The following is a 20,973-nucleotide window of genomic DNA, read 5'->3' on the forward strand; positions in this document are numbered from 1 at the left end:
TACTAGCTGTGTGTCCCTGGACAAGTCACTGCTCCCTTTCTGAGCCTCAGTGACTTCATCTGTAAAATGGTGATGATATTACACTGCCTACCTCATAGCATTATGTTCTTGCAACTTCCTAATAGGTTTTTGCAAACTTCCTTTCTGGTAAATTAGGTCATAAAAAATGCTGATTTGCCCAGGGACTTTCAGAAGATGTTCAGATATATTCTACTCCTTCCCCCCCAACCCCCCCCCCAACCCCAACCCTCCCTGGGCAGGTTCGGATTGTTAGAAGCAGAGCTGAAGGACGTCTTATCCTTGGATGATGAAGTTCTGATGGAAGTCTATCAGGAGTGGACTCCTCCCAGCAAAGATGTCCTTCGTTTTCCTCCTCTCCTGTGGGTGAGACTCCGGAGGGACCTAGGGGATTGCTTGGTGAAGAGACCTGCAGATGGCTTCATGCTCCTTGGACTTGCTCACAGGTAGACAAAATGCCACCCAAAAGGTTGGATTGACCAGAATTTCAAATGCTTTACTTTAAAAAAAAAAAGGAAGGGCCATTGATTTTAGAAATGGCTGACCCTTTCTTCTGAATATGCCTTTTTTTCCTCCCACTTCCCTAAAAGCATCCCACAACCTCAAAAGCATCTTAGACTTCTCTTTTTCTCCCTCATTCTTAACATGTCCAATCTAGCTTCCAATTTCTTGCAATTTTACATTAATCTAATTCAATTAAAAACATTTATTAATCATCTAGATATGAGCTAGGTGCTGGCATACAAAACCAAAATAATCTATGCTCTGACATTCTACTGGGGGGGAAACAACACATACAGAAAAGTAAATATAAAACATATGCCAAATAATGTGATACCAGAGGGAAAGAGTGTGGACAACAAATAGATCAAGTAAGGTGTCGTATATGAGGTGGCACTTGAGTTGAGTCTTGAAAGAAGTTTCCATATTAGTTCTTGAATTCAACGCTTCCCTAGATGCTTATTTTGCAACTAGGTGGCACAGTGGATAGCACACTGGGAATCCGGTGGATTTGAGTTGCAATTTGACCTCAGACACTGACAGACTCTGGGAATCTCTATTAATCTGTTTTTCTCAACTATAAAATGGGGACAATAATGCCTGGAGTGTCTGCTTTGCAGGTGTGGAAGGGTCTTTGCTTCCCTCTTGTTTAATCTTGATTATAGGATTGTATCTTTGCTCTTGAACCCTATACATTGAAAGAAGAAAAACACTTGGATCAAAGACACTTCCAAAAGCAAGATGGAACTCTGTCCCTTTACATTTCTCTCTATCTAGAGATATTTAGGGTTACTTAATAAATTTGTTTCTGACAGACTTCCAGCCTAGGATGCCCATACAATTGAATATTTCTTCCATTTTCTCCTTATATTGTTTTGAGAATATAATTTTGATTTGTACATAAACACCCTGTAAATCTTAAAGTCCTATATAAAGGTCAGCTATTAATATTGTCTCACCCCGGTCCCTCTTTTTCTAAGACTACTGACTGAGGTGGTCAAGGAACGCTATTTATCGGGACAAGAGAAAACTAAGAGGCATCATCTCTTAACTGAATTCTTCACTGGAGCCTGGAGTCAGGGTATAAAGAAACCAATGATTCTGCCCCTCTTGGGAAAACCAATGAACTTTGACAGGAAGGTGAGATTTCCCAGTAATGTTCCTTTGAATGAGATTCACAGGGCAGAGTTTTCCTTTCTGATCCTTTCCTCTCCTCTTTCCAGGTGGCACCTCAACCCCTCTGGTTTTCAGATACTGTTGCAAATCTTCGGAAGTTAAGTGAATTGCCCAGTCATCTGGCTAATTCAGGATGCACTGAAGAGTTGAAGAAGGATGTGCTTGGTAAAGATATTAGCTTCCCTCTTCCATTGATCATTATAGATGGAGAAATGGGAATCAGATAATAAGAACTGGAATAGACCTTCAAATATAGAACACAAAATGTCAGGCCTGGGAAGGCCCTAAGAATAGAGAATGTCAGAGTTTGGAGGATCTTAGAATAGGGATGTCAGAGCAGGGAGGACCTGAAACCCATTCCTTCTCCTTTCCTCTCCCCTATTTTCCAGATGAAGAGACTAAAGGCTCAGAGAGGAAGTTAGCTGATCTAGAATCAATATCTGGGTGTCTAATTACTTTTACCTCTTTCAGTGCCCGGGAAACTCTAAGGTTTAGCACAGATCTTATAAGTTATAAAAATTCATGAAGGTCCCTGAAGACTTGGTCTTTTGGCATTTGAAGTGAGGGTATATCATAAACTCCTTGGGTCTTAAAAAAAAAGAAGGTATGACTGAAATACAGAAATGTTGCCCTTACTTGGGCCTTATCAGTGGTGGTCACCACAGTGTTTTTTAAAAATTTTATTTATTTAAGGCAATGGGAGTAAGTGACTTGCCCAAGGTCACATAGCTAGGCAATTATTAAGTATCTGAGTCTGGATTTGAATTCAGGTCCTCCTGACTCCAGGGACAGCGCTCTATCCACTGTGCCACCTAGCTGCCCCCACCACAGTGTTTTTGATCTGTGCAAGCCTCTTCAAGGGCCTATAGGTAGATCAACATATTTTCTACTCATCTCTGTACCTAGAGTCGGTTGGGTCACATTGACTAATACAATCAGTTGGCTAATAATATCCCACCACTGAGGTTGTGGACCACCTCAGTTCACATTGTCTTATGAGTTTTGCTTATGGAGGCAACAATATTTTTCTCAGTAACATCCTTCCTTGCCTATACTATAGTAAACATAAACAACCAGATCCAGTCCCCAGCATCTAGCTCCAGGTGCTTCCCAGTTCCCTTGTAGGGAGGGAGGGTTGTGACATCTGTGCTCGTGTTTGCCACTTTGGCAAATGTAGGTTTTGCTGGGGGCAGGAAGAGGCAAGGGTTCCAGAAGGGATGGAGAAGGGATATCTGTGCCTCTTGGCCCCTACATAAATGGAAATTGTCACTTTTCTTTGCAGGGAACATGGATTGGATTTCTTGTAGAGTTCTTTCCAGTGGAATCACAAGCATGTTGGAGGACTTTGCCTTATGTGCTGAACACATTGACTGTCCTGAACTCGGTCTCATCCGTGATGCCATCCAGCTCTCAAGACCCACCATGGAACGAGCACTGTGCATGGGTAAGTGACATTAGACCCCAAGGTGTAGAAATCTGCTCCCTAGGTGACCCCCTCTAGGCTGAGTTTATTACTTAAGAATTTAATCCTGGCTCTGCTCCTGGGACCTGGAGCAAGTCTCTTGGGCAAGTCCCTTTTCTCCTTTATAAAATGAACACATTGAGCTAAATAATCTTTTCTAGACTTTTTGGGTTATAGTTCTATATAACACATTTATTTAGGATATAAGCATTCACCAGGAAAAGGGCTATTTCCAAATTTCAATAGAGTCTTCATCAATTCAAATTCCTCTCCAGATAATGGAGGTTTTGGCAACTACTAAGATATACAGGTGCTGCAACCCTGAGGAGAGTAAAATTCACAGTCTTTTTCCAGGACCATAAACTCTGAGGAAATGCAGCAAGGGTATAGCCCTGGCTATATAAGAGCACAATTTAGTGACTAGAGAGCAGTGATGTGCAAGTATGTTCATTCTTGTAACTATATCCTTTGCAAAGAAGAAAGTCAGAGCTGGGAGGGAACCTTTAGTCTGAAAGAGCCTTATTTTATAACTGGGGAAACAAAGACCCATAGAGAGGAAATGGATGGCCAATCTGAGTATAACTTGGTGGCAGACTCCAATACCACCAAAGGGCAGACACTCCAAAGCTATTAAGGGGTTGCAGTTTGAACATCATAGCTCTTCAATTCCATTCCAGGCCCTAGAACATTCATCTCTGTGGCCAGCCCTCTAATACTGAACTTTCCTCATTAAGCAACCTTGTTAAGCTAAACTTTCTCCCAGGCAACAACAGATCCACAGTCCATCCATCAGGGGATTCGAGCTTACTAGACCTTGTGTGCCACTGGGCAAGACTTTGCCAAGAGAGGACTTTGGTGAGGGAAGTGGCAGATATGCTTCTGGAAAGTGACATTAGTGTGTTAGGGACCTGAAATTTCTTTTTCCTAGCATTGCAACTCAGTCTCAAATTTAGCATGTTAGCCTTAAAAGCCTTCCTTAAGGGATGTTAAATAACTTGCCCATAGTCACACAGCTGGTGAAGTGCTAAGGGCAAAATATTAATTCAATTTACTTCAAAATTTAATTCTGAGTTCAATTCCAGCCTCTCTGTACATGTGGCCTAAAAAGTTCAGATAGGGAAAAAGAAGTGGAGCTGTGGTTTTATTAGTAAAGGGACTTCCCAAGTGAGGAAATAACCTCTACACTTGGAGGTGGGCATCTTTTCTGAAACACTTAGAGAGTTATCTAGACTTGCTCAGGCAAACCCAACCAATTTATATCAAAAGCAGGGTTTGAATTTAGTTTTTTTTATGGTCTTTAATTTCATACTGCTGATTCATGTAGAACTTGTAGTCCACTAAAATTCTTGTCCTTTTTTTAATAAATTTTTTTAGTTTTTTTCCAAGGCAACGGGGTGTCTGAGGTCGAATTTGAACTCAGGTTCTCCTGACTTCAGGGCTAGTGCTCTATCCACTGTGCCACCTAGTTGCCCCCTTAATAAATATTTTTAAAAATTTTAATAAATTTTTTTCCAGCTACATGCTACAGTAGTTTTTACTATTCATTTTTTGCAAGATTTTGAGTTTTACATTTTCTCCCTCCTTCCCTTCTCTCCCCTCTCCCCTCTCCCCCTGACAGAAAACAATCTGACATAGATTCTACAATTATAATCATGCCAAACATAGATCCATACTGATCATACTGTGAGAGAAGAATCATATTTAAACAGAAGAAAGAAAATGTTAGAGAGAGAAAAAGACATAAGACAACTTTTTAAAACTGAGATAATAAGCTTTGGTCTTCATTTAAACTCTATAGTTCCTTCTTTGGAAATGAAAGTATTTTCCATCACAATTCTTTTAAAGTTGTCTTTGATTATTATCCTGCTGAAATGAACAAGTCCATTAGGGTTGCTCATCACCTTATGTTGTTATTAGAGTGTGTAATGTTCTAGTTCTGCTCATTTCACTCAGCATCAGTTCATACAAGTCTTTCTAGGTCTTTCTGAAATCCTGTCCCTCATGATTTCTTATTAGAACATTAGTGTTCCATCACATTCATATATCACAATTTATTCAGTCATTCCTCAATTGTTGAGCCTCCCCTCAATTTCCAATTCTTTGCCACTACAAAAAGAGCTGCTGTGAATATTTTTGTACATGTGGCATAATTCCAAATTGTTCTCCAGAAAGGTTAGTAGTTTATGAAACTTAGGTTTTCAAGGCCAGCTTTCTCTCTAGTTTTTATGATGCCTCTACCTGAGAAACTATATACATTTAACACACTTTTATTTTTGAGTTGTTTCAGTCATATCCAACTCTTCATGACTCCATTTGAGGTTTTCTTGGCAAAACAAGAAACCACTGGTATGGTTTTCCATTTCCTTTTCCAGATCATTTAACAGGTGAGGAAATCAAGGTAAACAGGGTTAAGTGACTTGCCCTGGATCATACAGCTAATAAGTGTTTGATACCAGATTTGAACTCAAGAAGATGAGTCTTCCTGACTCTAGGCCCAGCATTCTATCCATTGAACCATCTCCTTTCATTTTGAAAGCTGTTTTCTCCCTGCTTATGAGGAATTAGTGTTTTTTTTTGCAAGGCAATGGTGTCAAGTTACTTGCCTAAGGTCACATAGCTAAGTAAGTATTAAGTGTCTTTGGTTGGATTTGAACTCCAGGGCTGGTACTCTCTGCATCACCCAGCTGCCCCTGAATTTTTTTTTAAATTTTTATTTATTTTTCAATTATATTTAAAGATAGTGTTTTTTAAAAATATAATGCCAATATGTATTAAATTCTCCCCTCCCTGCCACCAAGATAACTTTATTTTGCTATAAATCATGTATTTTTACAGTGGGCAGTTTTTTCTTCTCTAATATAGGAATGATAATACTTATCCATGTTCTAGTAAAATGTTTTATAGACCTTAAAGATCTATAAAAATATGAGTTAATAGTATAGTCTTTGGTTGCCTCAGTTTTCTCATTTGTAAAGTGAACCAGAGAAGGAAATGGTGAAGCCATTCTAGTATCTTTGCTAAGAACACCTCAAATAGGGTCATGGAGAATCAGAAACAACTGAAATGACAACATGAAAAATAACCAATAATCTATAGGAAAAGTAGAATGCTTTCTTTGGGCGGAAACCTTTCTCAGCATGCTCTTTTGTGGGGCCCAAGTTTGACTGTTTGGCCTAATTCCTAATCAAGTGTGATTCTTTCTTTTAGACAAGAGCATTTTCTACACGGAGATCCTGACCCGACTTTCTTCCTTCTCCTCTCTCTACCCGTCCCTCATTGGACAGCTCTGCCACCAGTGCATGAGGTGGTTTAATGCATATCCACATCCTATTCTCATCCCCCTCTATGGGTTCCTTCTACCTCCAGGAGGGCCTCTTCGGGAGACACTCACAGGCTATCATAAAGGTAGGTTTTGCCAATGTCCCCCCAAAACCACAAAGTTGTAGAGGGAAAAGAACAAAGGAATAGGAGGACCCGGTTTCGAGTCCTGCTCTGACACCCTGTAATTATTTTTGGGCAGGTCAGTTTTCTTTTCTGGACTTCTGTTCTTCATTTGTAAAATAGAGGAGCTCAGAAAGCCGGGGGAATATGTTATGTAAGGTCACACAATTAGGTAACAGCACAGATAGTTCCAGGATCCCTTGTCCAAGCCTCTTGGCTCTACACTTCTGTCCTCAGTCCCAAAATCCCTAAGTATTCAGTTTTCTCACCTTTCTTCCACTCAGAGAATCTCCAAAACCCTTTTAAAATTCATTATTGTTAAAGATGGTAGGGAGAGTAGGTCCCCCAAATCTGGCATTGCCCACTAGCTGCTAGCAAGGGGAAGTGGGGATGGGAGGAGTCCTGAATTAATTTAGCTGAGATTATATAGGTCCTGGCCAGCTCTGGCTTCCAATGTTTAATGTTTTAAGAATTTTTCTAGCTTTGACTTTCTGTGTTCCAAGGTTCCTTCCTGCTTTGACATTTTGTTTCAAGGTACTTTCTAGTTCTGATGGCCTATATGCTAGGCATATAGCTTTCTAGCTCAAATATTCTGTGTTCTGAGATAATTAATTTCCAATTCTATTGATGCAGAAAATTATGAATATAAAAAATTTATATTCAGAAACAAATTCTGTAATCTTTAATGCTGTCAAATCTTGTTTAAAGTGTGGAAGCTCTTTGCTCTTGAGATATAAATTGACCTTTATTGTTTCATTATTAAATGTAAAATTTGTATCCTGTCTCCTCATTCCCAACCCCCAGCTTCTGACCTTCTACCTGGTTTTGATCATGTCAAGAGGGAAGGCTTTCCCCTTTTGCCCTCAGTGCCCAGATAATGGGCAAGGCTATAAAATCCTGAGTTGGACCTCTGTTCAGGGCTGGTCTGCCCTCTGGCCCAATAAGCTCTGCTTTGGCTGCTCTTTATCTCTGTCTCTGTCTCTCTCTGTCTCTCTGGCTCTGTCTCTCAAACAACCTTGCAGCCTAGCTTTCTGTTACTCACCCTGTCCCAAAGTGCTTGTTGTTTATCTGGGAGGAGAAAAGTTTAAACTTGTTTACTTTGAAATATTTTACAATAAATTCTGAGCAATTTTAAAAGCCCAGGGAGCTTGCAAATTTTTTTGTTTTTTCAGTAACCCTCCATTTCTATCTTTAATTGGTGACCCCAAATCCCATCAGTATCACTATCATTCTATTTTCTGATCCTTTTTCAGCTCTAACATTCACAAATATGAATGAGAATCACCTTTCCATTATTTGCATCAATTGATTAATTAGTTAATCAGCAAACTTTTGTTAAATATCTTCTACTGCCAGGTACTATGCTGATGCTGGAGATACAAAGACAAAAACATACAGTTCTTAATCTTCAGTATATGTTCTGTCAGGGAGATGTACATTTACAAGTTTATAAAAAATTAATACAAGATAAGGTAGTTGTGTTGATAGAATACAGGACCTGGACTCTGGAGAATCTATGTTTAAACATATCTCAGACAATTACTAGCTATGTGACCTTGGGTAAGTCACTGCTTTCCTCAGTTTCCTCATCAATAAAGTGAACAAGAGAAGGAAATGGCAGGTATCTTTGCCAAGAAAACCCCAAATGGGTCAGAAAAGATCTTCTGTAGAAGGCTACTCTTAAGCTAAACTTTGAAAGAAACTGGGAATTCTGGAGATGATACAGACAGGATGCTCCATATTCCATCAGGTCCCAAAGCTGCTTGGGGCAACCAATTTTCGCTGGTTTTAAAAATGACTTCTTCATTTCCTGGCAGTTGTTTCATTTCATTTTTCTGTCATAGGGAGAATCTACTTTTCTGTGACCCTCTATGGGATTTCTCATCTTCCATGAGTCAGATCCCATGAGTATTCTCAGGGTTTGTCCTGTGCTGCCCCATGCTGACTCAGATGTGCCAGCATCTCTGGAGGCCACTATTTATAAAGGATAAATACCGGTAATGAGCTTGTAGCCAAGGGAAACAAAGAGGTTGGATAGTTAGAGGCACTAATACCTTTATTTTTGAAAGAAAAGAACTACAAATTTGTCTGTCTGTCTGTCTATCTCTCTATCTTTCTATCTAACCTGACAATTGATCATGATAACTTAGAGCAATGATAGTTGAGTCATTACAGTCCTGGTTTCATAGTGGAGGATAATAATATGTGTATCATTTTTATCTATTAGGTAATGAACATTGGTCCTGTACACACTAGGTGCTTAATAGATGTTTGTTGAATTGAATAAACATTACTGGACAATTTGATGGAGGTATAACTAGGGTGGAATGGCTTAGGTTTTGTTCCAGGTAATGCATATATTTCTACTACTTAATAACTATATTACCTTGGGAATTCCCCATTCATCTATCTCAACTTCCTTACTTGTTAAAAAAAGTTACTCTGCTTCTCAGAGTTTTTGTAAGACTCAAATGAGATAATGGTAGTAAAGCATTTTTTAAACCCTTAACATTCTATTCAAATGATAACTTATTATAATACTCTTAAGACCCCACCCAGCTAACATTCTCTGTTCCAAGTTCCTTTCCTGCTCTGACATTCTAATTTCTAAGGTCCTTCTTAGTTCTGAAATTCTGTGTCCTAAGGGACCTCATATATTTGACATCCTATGTTCTGTGCTCTAGGAATCCTTCCAGCTCAAATATTTTATGTCCTAAGATCCCTTTCTGCTCTGGACAGCTAGGTGGTGCAGTGAATAGAGCACTGGAATTGGGAGGACAGGAGTTTGAATCCAGCCTCAGACTCTTGCCACTCACTAGCTATGTGACTTTGGTTAAGTCACTTAATCTTGATTACCTCATATCCAGGGCCATCTCCAGCCATCCTGATTCATATCTGGTCACTGGACCCAGGTGGCTTAGCATAGCACCCCCTCACTCAAATCCAATTCATGTGCTTGTCATGATATCACTTCCCTGATGTCATGGTCTTCTTTGAGAATGAAGGATCAAACAACATCATTCTATGTTCTATGATCTCTCTTCCTTTTTAAATTTTAATATTTTATTTTTCCCAATTACATGTAAAATAATTTTTAATATTCATTTAAAAATTTTTTGAGTTCTAAATTCTCTCCCTCCCCACTCTTCCCTCCTTGAGTCAGTAATTTAATATAAGTTATACATATATACAATAATGCAAAATATATTTCCATATTAGTCACATTGTGAAAGTAGGCATAAACAAAAAAATCCATGAAAAAATAAAGTGAAAAATGGTATGCTTTAATTTGCACTCAGACTCCATCAGTTCTTTTTCCTAGAGGTGTATAGCATTTTTCATCATAAGTCCTTTGGAATTGTCTTGGATCATTGTAGTGCTGGGAATAGCTATCATTTACATGTTGATCATTGTACAATATTGCTGTTCCTCTGTATAATGTTCAGTCCTGCTCACTTCACTTTGCATCAGTTCATGTAAGTCTTTCCAAGTTCTTCTGAAATCATCTTCCTCATCATCTCTTATATCACAATAGTATTCCATTACAATTATATACTGCAACTTGTTTGGTTATTGCCCAGTTGTTGGGCATCCCCTCAATTTCTAATTCTTTGCCTCCACAAAAAGAGCTGCTCTAATTATTTTTTTACAAACAAGATCTATTTTCACTCTGACATTCTATGTTACATGTTCTAAGAGTTGTCTGTGTTTTAAGGCTCTTTGCGGATCTGACGTTCTATGTTCATGCATTTGTTGCTTGTTGTTACAGTGTTTTTTCACCACTTTGATTCTATGTGCAAAGTTTATGGTGAATCCATAGGTGAACACAGAACAGCCCTCAGCTCTCATCATCATAGAGTTTGAAGTCTAATAGAAAAGATAAGACATGCACACAAAACAAGGCCCACAAGGCAGAATGAAATAAGAACCATATCAGAAATACAGGCAAAACCCATAGAGAAGAGGGATGAGAAGAAGAGAAGACTGTGGGATGAAAGAAATCAGAGAAGGCTTTTTTAAAAGAGGTAGAATTTGAAACTAGTTCCAATAATAAATTTCTTTGAAACACAAATTCACTTTGGTGGTAGAAAGTTTCATAATTAAAGGTAATCAAGGTCCACTGGTAAATAATATTCATATTTTCCTTATGTACATACATAGCTTAAAAAGCTTGAAAATTGCCTCCCACTAATTTGCGTTTTCCCAGCACTTAATCTTCAGCTGTATTCTTTCCTAGCATCAAGTGAGAGTTCACTCCTCTCCATTTCTCTTTGTTTCTCTCTGGCCTCTGTGTTTCCTGCAGGCATCACAGCAATAGAGTGGAGCTCCAACAACAAACTCTTGATAGTTGGATCACAGAATGGGGTCCTGGTTGCATGGAGCATGCAGGAGCAGGAGAGTCAGGTGGTACACATCTTAACTGGTCATACTGGTGAGACTCTGAAAGGACATCTTTCTCATTTATTTTGTCTGATGGCTACAGACAACTTTCTGAGGACCTGGACCTCTGAAGAATCAGTTAATGAGAGGCAGGAGGGAGGGCATGAAAATCATGGCATTGCAGGACTAGTTGAAAGAATTAGGGGTGTTTGGAACTAGAAAAGATAATACCTAGGAGGGAGATGTGATAGTTATTTATTTAAAGGAAAATCACATGCAAAAGGCAAGATTCACTTTGCCTTAGAGGGTAGAACCAGAAATAATGGGGAGAAGTTGTAGAGGAGTAGATTTAGATTTAAGTTAAACTGTTTGGGTTCATAGTGGGTGAAGCCCTGAAGTATGATTGAAACAAAACCCGAATGACCTGTCAGTCAGTCAACAAAGTTCCAGGCAAAAATCACATTTCCTACCCTTAAAGAACTCATATTCTAATGGTTGAGACAATAAGCAAGCAACTGTACAAAGGATAAATTGAACTGAATTTGATAAAGTGGTACTTCCAAAAAGAGGAGTTTTTCAGAATAAATGGAAAATAGTCTCATGCTGGTAGTGAGAGATGGTAGGAAAGGCCTCTTGCAGAAGGGGTGTTATTGAAGCTGCCTTGAAGGAGGCCTAGGAGGCAGAGGTTAGGAGAAAGAGTATTCTGGAAATAGCCTTTGAAAGGCTATGAGTCAAAAGAAGGAATGTCATAGATGAGAAATAGCAAGAAGACTGGAGCATAGACCAAGTAGAGGAGAGCAGAGTGTAAGAAGACTGGGAAAGGAGGAAGAGAGGTTGGTAGATAATAGCTCCCAGAATCTTGACTGGGCGATGGATTTGGATTGAATGAACCTCAAAAGGGAAGTTACTGAGTGATGGTGGTAAAAGGAGAATCTGCAAGTAAAAATAGGATTGTCGTTGAGTCATTTCAGTCATGTCTGACTTTTTGTGACCTCATTTCTTGGTAAAGATACTGCAGTGCTTTGCCATTTCTTTCTCCAGTTTATTTTACAGATGAGGAAACTGAGGCAAATAGGATTAAGTGACATGCCTAGGGTCACACAGCTAATAGGTATCTGAGGCCACATTTGAACCTAGGCCTTCCTGACTCCAGGCACAGTGCTCTATCCACCGAACCACTTGGCAACCTCTGGAACTCCTTCATCATGATCATTGTGGAGGGTAGGGTCGAAGGAGTTGAGTATAAGGGACAGTGCAGTATAGTAGTGAAGTTGAGTATAAGGGATAGGGGATTTGGTTTGTACAAAGCAGGGGGGGGGGGGTGAGATCAGAATCCCCTGGGATTGAGGAGAGTAGGAGAGGGTGGGAGTATGCTAGTTATGGAATTAACCCAAGCAGAATATCAATGACTGTGGAGAGGTCTGTGGAATGATACAGATAATTAGATCATTTATTGTTCAGGTCTAGCTTGAATTAGATGGCAGTCTCTGAGGTCCCATTTAACTCTGAGATTTTGAGATTCTATGGCTATACCACTTAGATTTTTTCAGTTGTCTTTGTTTACATAAGTTCTTTTAGAAAATAGTTTTATAAAAATATAAAAGATAAAAATAAGTATGTTAATGATTAAACTGATCTTTTTAAGAATGACATCACATTTTACAATATCCTATATCAGCATTGAAAGTGTAGAGCTTTGTTCAAAATGAGTTTGCTAAGGAGTGAGGATGACAGGTGAATAGAATGCAGGGGTTGGTATTGGGAAGAGCTTGGGTTTCAAACACTACTTTGACCTTTACTTAGATATGTTTCCCTATTGCAAATCACTTGTCAATTTGTACCCATTTCTTCATCTTTCACAAGAAGTCAGTACTTGCAGTGGGGGTAGCTAGGTGGTGACTAGCTATGTAACCTTGGGCAAGTCACTTAATCCTGCCTGCCCCAGTTTCCTCATCTGTACAATGAGTTAGAGAAGGAAATGGCAAACCCCTCCAGTATTTTTGCCAGGAAAACCTCAAATGGGGTCATGAAGAATCAAACATGACCGAAAAATGAACAATAAAATTACTTGGAGTACCTATCTTACTAGGTAATTGAGAATTTCAAAAGAAGTAATATACAGGGCAAGTCACTTAACCCCGTTTGCCTTGCAAAAACCTAAAAAAAAAAGAAGTAATGTACACAAAGGGCTTTGCAAACCTTAAAGTGTTCTATATCATCATCATCATTATCATCATCATCATTACCATTTGTTTCAAAGCCATTGGTATTTCTGGTTTTTGAAATTATAATTTATCTCAAATGTTCTCTACTGTGCTATAGGAGAGGTGAGATGTGTGAAAATGTATGGACAAGGCAAATACGCTATTTCTGCTTCCAAAGACTGCACACTGCGCACTTGGAATTTACTTTCTGGCAAGGAGAAGTATGTTATTTGGAATGGAGTCTCTGCGGGTCCCAGAGAGTCACATTTCTGTTGCCTTCATGTGGATGAAAAGAATAAAGTTGTGTATTCAGCATCTGGTTCAAAGGTATGGAGGACATGAATCATGAAATCTTGGGAACTGATACTACAACTCAGGAGGTAGGGCAGCTGGTCTGTGGGGTGACATCAGTTATAACAGTCCAAATGAGGGGCACCGACTTCTCTTTTGAGGCTGCCTGGATAAAAGCAGAGATGCTGAGTTGGTGTTATATTGACCCAATAGAATGTAATGGTAAAGCTGTTAGACTTTGTGGAGAGGAGGAAGACATGAAAGTCAGGTGAAACTTTTCAGTTGAAGAACATTGCTGCTCCGGGGGTCTGGTATTCCTAAGTGGTTTTCCTCATGAGCTTATTTCTTCTCCCTAAAGTAAGAATCCATTTTACTTTGTATGACTCTTCTGAACCTTCTCAATTCTCCTATACATCATCCTCCTTGCCTTCCCTGGAGAAGACCCCATGCCATACTTTGTTGAGAAAACAGAGGTCATTAGTCCTGAGTTCCCCTTGTCTTTCCTTTCCTATATAGCAAAACTCCTTGACATCATCCTCCATTCTTTTCCTCCTTTCCTCCAGACTTTGTTAAAGATGCAACTCTTTTCCTCACTAAGGTCAGCTCCTTCTCATATCCTTGATTCCAGCCCATCCTAGGACCCCACAAGTCATTTCCTCTCTCTGATCTTCAATTTTCCCTCTCTGCTGCCTAGAAAAATGTTCAAGTCTCCCTACTTTTTTTTTTTTTGAGGTTTTTGCATGGCAAATGGGATTAAGTGGCTTGCCCAAGGCCACACAGCTAGATAATTATTAAGTGTCTGAGACCAGATTTGAACCCAGGTACTCCTGACTCCAGGGCCAGTGCTTTATCCACTATGCCACCTAGCCACCCCAAATAAATTTTATTTATTTATTTTTTTAAGGTTTTTTTTTTTTTTGTAAGGCAAATGGGGTTAAGTGGCTTGCCCAAGGCCACACAGCTAGGTAATTGTTAAGTGTCTGAGACCAGATTTGAACCCAGGTACTTCTGACTCCAGGGCCAGTGCTTTATTTACTGCACCACCTAGCCACCCAAGTCTCCCTACTCTTTAAAAACTCTTATAGCTCAATACTAAACAAATCTGCCTACCTCTGCTAAATTTATACTTCCCTCATTCACTTTTCAAACTAGTAATCTGACTTTCCAATCTCATTACTTTACTGAAACTACACCCTCTAGTTAATAATGATCTCTAAAATGAAAATTTAATTCCTTTCGTTTTTACATAGCCTAAAATTTCTCCTGCCTTTTCTCATAGACTCATTTTTTTTTTAAAGAAAAAGAAGTGGAAAAACCCCAGCAAAATCCATCAGTTCAACAAAAATTTAGATAGTATATGCAATAATGCTACACACCTATGGTCTGTCTTCCCTAAGCAATAGGGAAAAGTGTCTCTATTTTGCAATCAAGTTTATAAGCTTTATGATTTTGCATCATTGACTCTCAATTGTTTTGAGGTTATCATTTTTTCTGTTTTTATTGTTGCAGCCATTGGGTGTATTGTTTTCTTGTCTCAGCTTTACTTGGGTTCAGTTTATCTCTCCCTGTTTATCTTTATTTATCATATTTGTCATTTCTTATTGCATGATAGCATTCCATTATATCTGCATATCATAATTTGTTTATTAATTCCCTAACCAAGGGGCATTTACTTCCATTGATCTTTTAATTGCCAAACTGATAGCTTTTTCTCAGTACTCATCCATCCCTATCTCTTTGAAGCATTTAATTCTGCTAACTACCCTCTCTTCTCCTGGACATTAGTCTGTGGGTTTTCCTGATGTGGCTCTTTCTTGATTCTCCCCCTTGCTTTTCTGCCTATAGCTTCTTGGTCTGGTTCTTCATCTGGGTCAAGCCTACTGTGACTATGCCCTATAAGGTTTTGTTCTGGGCCCTCCTCCCTTTACCCACACACTCTCTGGTGACCTCATTAGATTCCATGGATTTAATGATCCTTCCTCTGTGCAGTTGGTAACTAACACTGACAGTTAACTTTATATATAGTGCTTACTTTGTTCCAAGCATTTTGCTAATCCCTTTACAAATATTACCTTTTCCAGCGCTCAAAAGACAGCCAGGTGCCTAAACTAATAGAGTGCTGAGTCTAGAGTCATGAAGACTCCTCTTCTTGGGTTCAAATATGACCTCAGACAAGACATTTAACCCTTTTATTTCAAATTCCTCCTCTGTAAAAATGGACTGGAGAAGAAAATGTCAAATCACTCTAGTATCTTTGCTAAGAAAATCCCTAATGGGGTCATGAAGAGTCAGACATGACTGAAATAACTGAATGATAACAACAATTGAGGAAATCGAGGGAAAGAAGTTAAGTAACTTGCTTAGGGCAACAAAGCCCAATTAATCAACTGATTAATTGATTATCCTATTTTGTGTGTGTGGCCTTTGGAAAATCTTGTAGATTGGCCAGTACTATGAAGTAAAGTCTGTGGTTTTAGGCTTAGCGTATATACCAAAGGTCAATATGAAGATAACTGTTAGAAAGGTGATGGTTTTATCCTTGGTAACATTTTGGGATCCACTCTATGGAGTGCTTTGAGTCATCAGAAAGCTCTGAAAATTAGAAGTCAAGAAATCATGACAGATGGATAGACTGATTGGAAGGATTCTAAAAGCCCATCCACTCTAAAAACCCATCTACTTTATCCAAAACAGCAATTTCCTAGAGGAACATCCCTCACCAGTGGTCAACTAGCCTTTTCTTGCAGTCCTCCAATGACAGTGAAAATGCATTATCATCTCCTGACTTTGTTGTTATTCAGTCCTTTCTGTCATGTCTGTTCCCCTTTGTTTTTTTTTTTTTGTTTGTTTTTTTAGGTTTTTGCAATGCAATGGGGTTAAGTGGCTTGCCCAAGACCACACAGCTAGGTAATTATTAAGTGTCTGAGGCCGGATTTGAACTCAGCTACTCCTGACTCCAGGGTCGGTGCTCTATCCACTGCATAACCTAGCCGCCCCTGGGGTTTTCTTGACAAAGATACTGAAGTGGTTTGCCAACTTCTTCTCTAGCTCATTTTACAGATAAGAAAATGGAAGCAAATAAAATGTTTGAAGCCAGATTTAAACTGACAAATTTGAACTCAGGTCTTTCTGACTCCAAACTTAGCACTCTATTCATTGTCATCTGACTCCACTGTTGGAGAGATCTAATCTATAGGAATCCTTTTTTTTATACTGAGCAGAAATCTGCCTTCCTATAACTACTTTCTGCTTCCTAATCACTAGAAGTTCTGTCTTCAGTTCCCAACTCCAGTATAAGTCTCATCCTTTTGAATGTCAATTTATTTCTTTTCCAATTACATCACCCAGCTGTGTGGCGCTGGGCAAACCACCCAACCCCATCTGCCCTGCAAACTCCCCCCCAAATAATAAATAATAATAACAATAACAATAATAAATGTGCTTCAGTTTGTGTTCCAACACCACCAGCTGACAGAGCATTTTTATATGACTATAGATAGCTTTAATTTTTTCTTCTACAAACTACCTGTTCATATCCTTTGATAATTTATCAATTGGGGAATGACTTGTATTTTTATAAATTTGACACAGGCCTCTATATATTTTAGAAATTAATCCTTTGTCAGGATACTAGCTGTAAAAATTGTTTCGCAGCTTTCTGTGTTCCTTGGTTGCATTGGTTTTATTTGTGTAAGACTTTTTAAATTTAAAGTAATCGAAATTATCCATTTTGCATTTTATAATGTTCTCTATCTCGTTTGGTCATAAGCTTTTCCCCTCTCCATAGATCTGACAGATAAACTATTCCTTGTTTTCCTAATTGGCTTATGGTATCACCCTTGATGTCTAAATCATTTATCATTTCTGAGGATATGATTCTGACATCCCTTCTATCCCCTACAGAGAAACATAATTTATTAGGGAAGATGTAGCACCCCCTACCACTGGAAAAAAGATAGATACTTGCATTTGATGAGAGGAGAGACCTAGTTCACACCATAGGCTGATTGTTTACTCCTCATCATTCCTCTAGGTTAATGCATGGAACCTGGAAACTGCAGAAGCCATTTTCCACATTGTGGGTGTTGCACGGGATCCTTGGCTTTGGGCCACAGTATTTCCTTCCAGCTCAGGGATTGTGACAGTATCTAAAGAAGGGCTTGTGAGTACCTGGGAAGCTCACACTGGAAAATCCAGGTCAAAGAATTACCTCTCCAGTATAAAGGAAGATACCTTGACTAGTGGGGTCTCGTTGCAGAAACAAGGACGGATTGTTGTTGGCTCCAAAAGTGGCTCTCTCTATTTGGTATGCATCTTCAGTAACTATTACCGTTAGCTCACGCATAAAAGTGAGTGCACTGACTAGTTACTAGAATGATAAGCTATATATATCTTATACGGGCTATTTCATATGAATGAAAGGACAGTGAGAATAAAGATTTGGGCTTGAGTCCTGGTTTCCCCAAAATGCCTTTGTAATTGTGAATGAGTCATTTCACCTCCAGACTTGTTTCTTCATATATAAAATGAAAAGGTTGGACTAAATGGTTTCTTAGTCTCCTTCAATCTCTGATAGTTATACTTTAGTCTCTAAGGTCCCTCCTACCTATGTTCTGATGTTTCTTTTCTCCCTGACATTTTGTATTTTAAGGTCCCCTGCTCCGATAATTCTAAGTCCTCAGATCTCTCTCAGTTCTGAAATTTTAAGGTCCAAGTAATTCCCAATTCTGACAAGCTATGATCATTTTTCTCCTGCACAGGACTGTTAGGAGGATCAAATAGGAAAAATGGATTTGAAAGTGCTTTGTAAATATGAATCATTATTCTCCTCCAATATAAAAGCAATCCATTTCTATGAAAAATAAAAGGAGAGGAAAAAGGCATTATAGACCTACTGACATATTAAGAAATCATAATAAAGTAAGTCCATGTCTATATCACTTTCCTCACAATACTGTGAGAGAGATGATTAAATATTTCCATTTTAGAAATGAAAAAACTGAGGATTGAAGAGTTAAAAGATCTTGTCAAAGGTCTTATTTATAGTAGACCTAAGATCTGAACAGGTCTCCAAACTCCAAAACCAATATTTTTTCTATTCTATAAGATTCCAGAGAAAATAAAGAGGTCATTGTTTCTAACCACATAACCAGTTAAGGAAATTTCTTTATAACATTCTTGACTGGAGGTCAATTAGCCTTTGCTTGAACACCTCTGTGACAAGAAGTTTACTGCCTTATAGGGTGGCTGGTTTGGCTACTTAGACAACTTTTTTTTTTTTGCAAGGCAATTGGGTTGAGTGATTTGCCCAAGGTCACAGGGCTAGGCAATTATTAAGTGTTTGAGGCCTGATTTGAACTCAGGTCCTCCTGACTCCAGGGCAAGTTCTCTATCCACTGTGCCACCTAGTCACCCCTTTAAGACAGCTTTGATAGAAAGTTCTTTAAACTGAGCTAAAATCTGTCTCCTTATAATTATCACATGTAATAAAAAGATATTATGGTTGAAAAGGATTTCAGAGACCATCTAATACAACCCTGTCTGAAGCAAGAATACACACCTCCATAATCCCCATGAGAGGTGTTCATTCAACTCTGCTTAAATACTTCTGGTGATGGGGCACTTACTACCTGGAGGCAGTATGATATAGTGGATTGATTGACCTCAATCCATCACAGTTGATCCTTGATTGATTCCCTCAGTTACAGCATCATATTGAATTAAAGTAAGTTGAGTGAAATTCAAGGACCAGCATCAACATCCCTGAGCTCTGAAATTGTACACAGCTTTCTGCTCTGAGACTGGTCAAAAGATGAACTGGCTTTTTATTTTTTATCAGAACCAGATCTATGTTTATAATAAATGTTTACTGAATAAAAAGTGTCTAGCACACTGAGAGCAGCTAATGCCCAAAGGTCCTAAGAACAGTTTGCTTTCTCTCAACCCAGGGGGAGGATTTTCCCTTTTATCACACCATGGTCCAGACTTGAAGGTGACAACCATCTCCCTCTATAATTTTCAATTTAATATAGAAGTGATTATTCAGGCTTCCCTTAGAAGAGACAGGGCTAAGAGGAGTATGGTAGAGGAGAGGACTCTATATCTTCCAATTTTCTTTCTAGGCATGAGGTAAGTCCTAGGAACCAGTGAAGAATATTTAACAATGGGGGATGGGGAGAAGATAGGGATACAACCTCTAATTGAGATGTCTATGGTGGGAAGGGTCTTTACTCTTTTATTGCACGGGAAATTCCCTACAGTGGATCTTCTGGGAATTTAAATTAAAATTTTGCTACACATCTCCCCTTTCCTTCTCCCAAAACAGATTTCTCTTCAGGGAAGCAGCCTGCTGGAAAAAGTTCCCTCTGCTGTGCAGCTTCTGGTAGTTTCAGAAGATGAATCTCTTCTTGCCGCAGGTAAAGGATGATCCTCTCTTTCCTGAAAATGATGCTATCTTTCTCTCCTCTGAGTTCTGTGTCTCTCTCCATATATACATACATATATACATTCACATAGTATCTTATCATTTACAAAGTAACTTCTCATCCATTATCTCCTTTGCTCCTCACAACAGCCTTATTTGTTTTTTTTACAGAAGATAACAAACAACTTTTATTATATAACATTGAAATGTTTTTACACAGACAAAACCAATGAAGCTAAATTTTTTTTTAATTTTTTAGCTTTTGCAAGGCAATGGGGTTAAGTGGCTTGCCCAAGACAACACAGCTAGGTAATTATTAAGTGTCTGAGGCTGGATTTGAACTCAGGTACTCCTGACTCCAGGGTCGGTGCTCTATCCACTGTGCCACCTAGCCACCCCCAATGAAGCTAAAATTAGCAAGGAAATGGAACTGGAAAAATTTTGCAATAAATTTCTCTAATGAAGGTTTGATCGCCAAAGTTATTTAAGAAACTTATGTAGATAAATATGTTACAGTCATTCACTAATACTCAAATAGTCTAAGGGAATGAAGAAGCAGTTCTCAAAGAAAAAAATCCAAGTGATAGGGAAAAAGTGCTTCAAATCACTTTCTTCCCACTTCATATTTTCCCTCAATTACATGCAAAGAGAGTTTTCAACATTCACTTTCCTAAGATTTTAAGTTCCAAATTTTTCCTCCTTTCCCCTTCTTAAAACAGACAGCAGTCTGATGTTATATATGTACAGTCATTAATATTTTCACGTTATGTTTTGAAAAAAGAATGAGAACAAAAGAAGAAAACCATGAGAAAGAAAAACAACAAAAAGAAAGGGAAAATAGTATGCTTCATTCTGGAAAGTCTATGATTTTTTTCTCTTGATGTGGATGGCATCCTCCACCATGAGTCTCCTGTAACTATTCTAGATCACTCTTTAAAAAAGGAATGAAAAATTAAACAATTCTGAGATTCTACCTCTTAACCTTCAGATTCCAAAAACCTCTTAAACTTAGGATTCCAAAAGGAGAGAGAAGTAAAAAATGATAATTGTTTGACACTGGGCACTGTTGATGGAGC

General features: G+C 38.6%; 1 protein-coding gene across 1 annotated transcript in view; it reads left to right on the forward strand.

The window, feature by feature from the left end:
* The window catches only part of LOC141500883 (NACHT domain- and WD repeat-containing protein 1-like), a 70,045-nt gene that overhangs the window by 15,797 nt on the left and 33,275 nt on the right, over positions 1-20,973 (forward strand). The window contains exons 3-11 of the mRNA XM_074204415.1: positions 261-464; positions 1,500-1,659; positions 1,743-1,860; positions 2,978-3,139; positions 6,365-6,562; positions 10,902-11,030; positions 13,301-13,509; positions 17,507-17,779; positions 19,799-19,889. Of these exons, the coding sequence (XP_074060516.1) occupies positions 261-464; positions 1,500-1,659; positions 1,743-1,860; positions 2,978-3,139; positions 6,365-6,562; positions 10,902-11,030; positions 13,301-13,509; positions 17,507-17,779; positions 19,799-19,889 (1,544 nt within the window). The remainder of the gene's footprint in view (positions 1-260; positions 465-1,499; positions 1,660-1,742; positions 1,861-2,977; positions 3,140-6,364; positions 6,563-10,901; positions 11,031-13,300; positions 13,510-17,506; positions 17,780-19,798; positions 19,890-20,973) is intronic.

The sequence above is a fragment of the Macrotis lagotis genome, chromosome X, assembly GCF_037893015.1.
Source record: "Macrotis lagotis isolate mMagLag1 chromosome X, bilby.v1.9.chrom.fasta, whole genome shotgun sequence".
Lineage (NCBI taxonomy): Eukaryota > Metazoa > Chordata > Mammalia > Peramelemorphia > Peramelidae > Macrotis > Macrotis lagotis.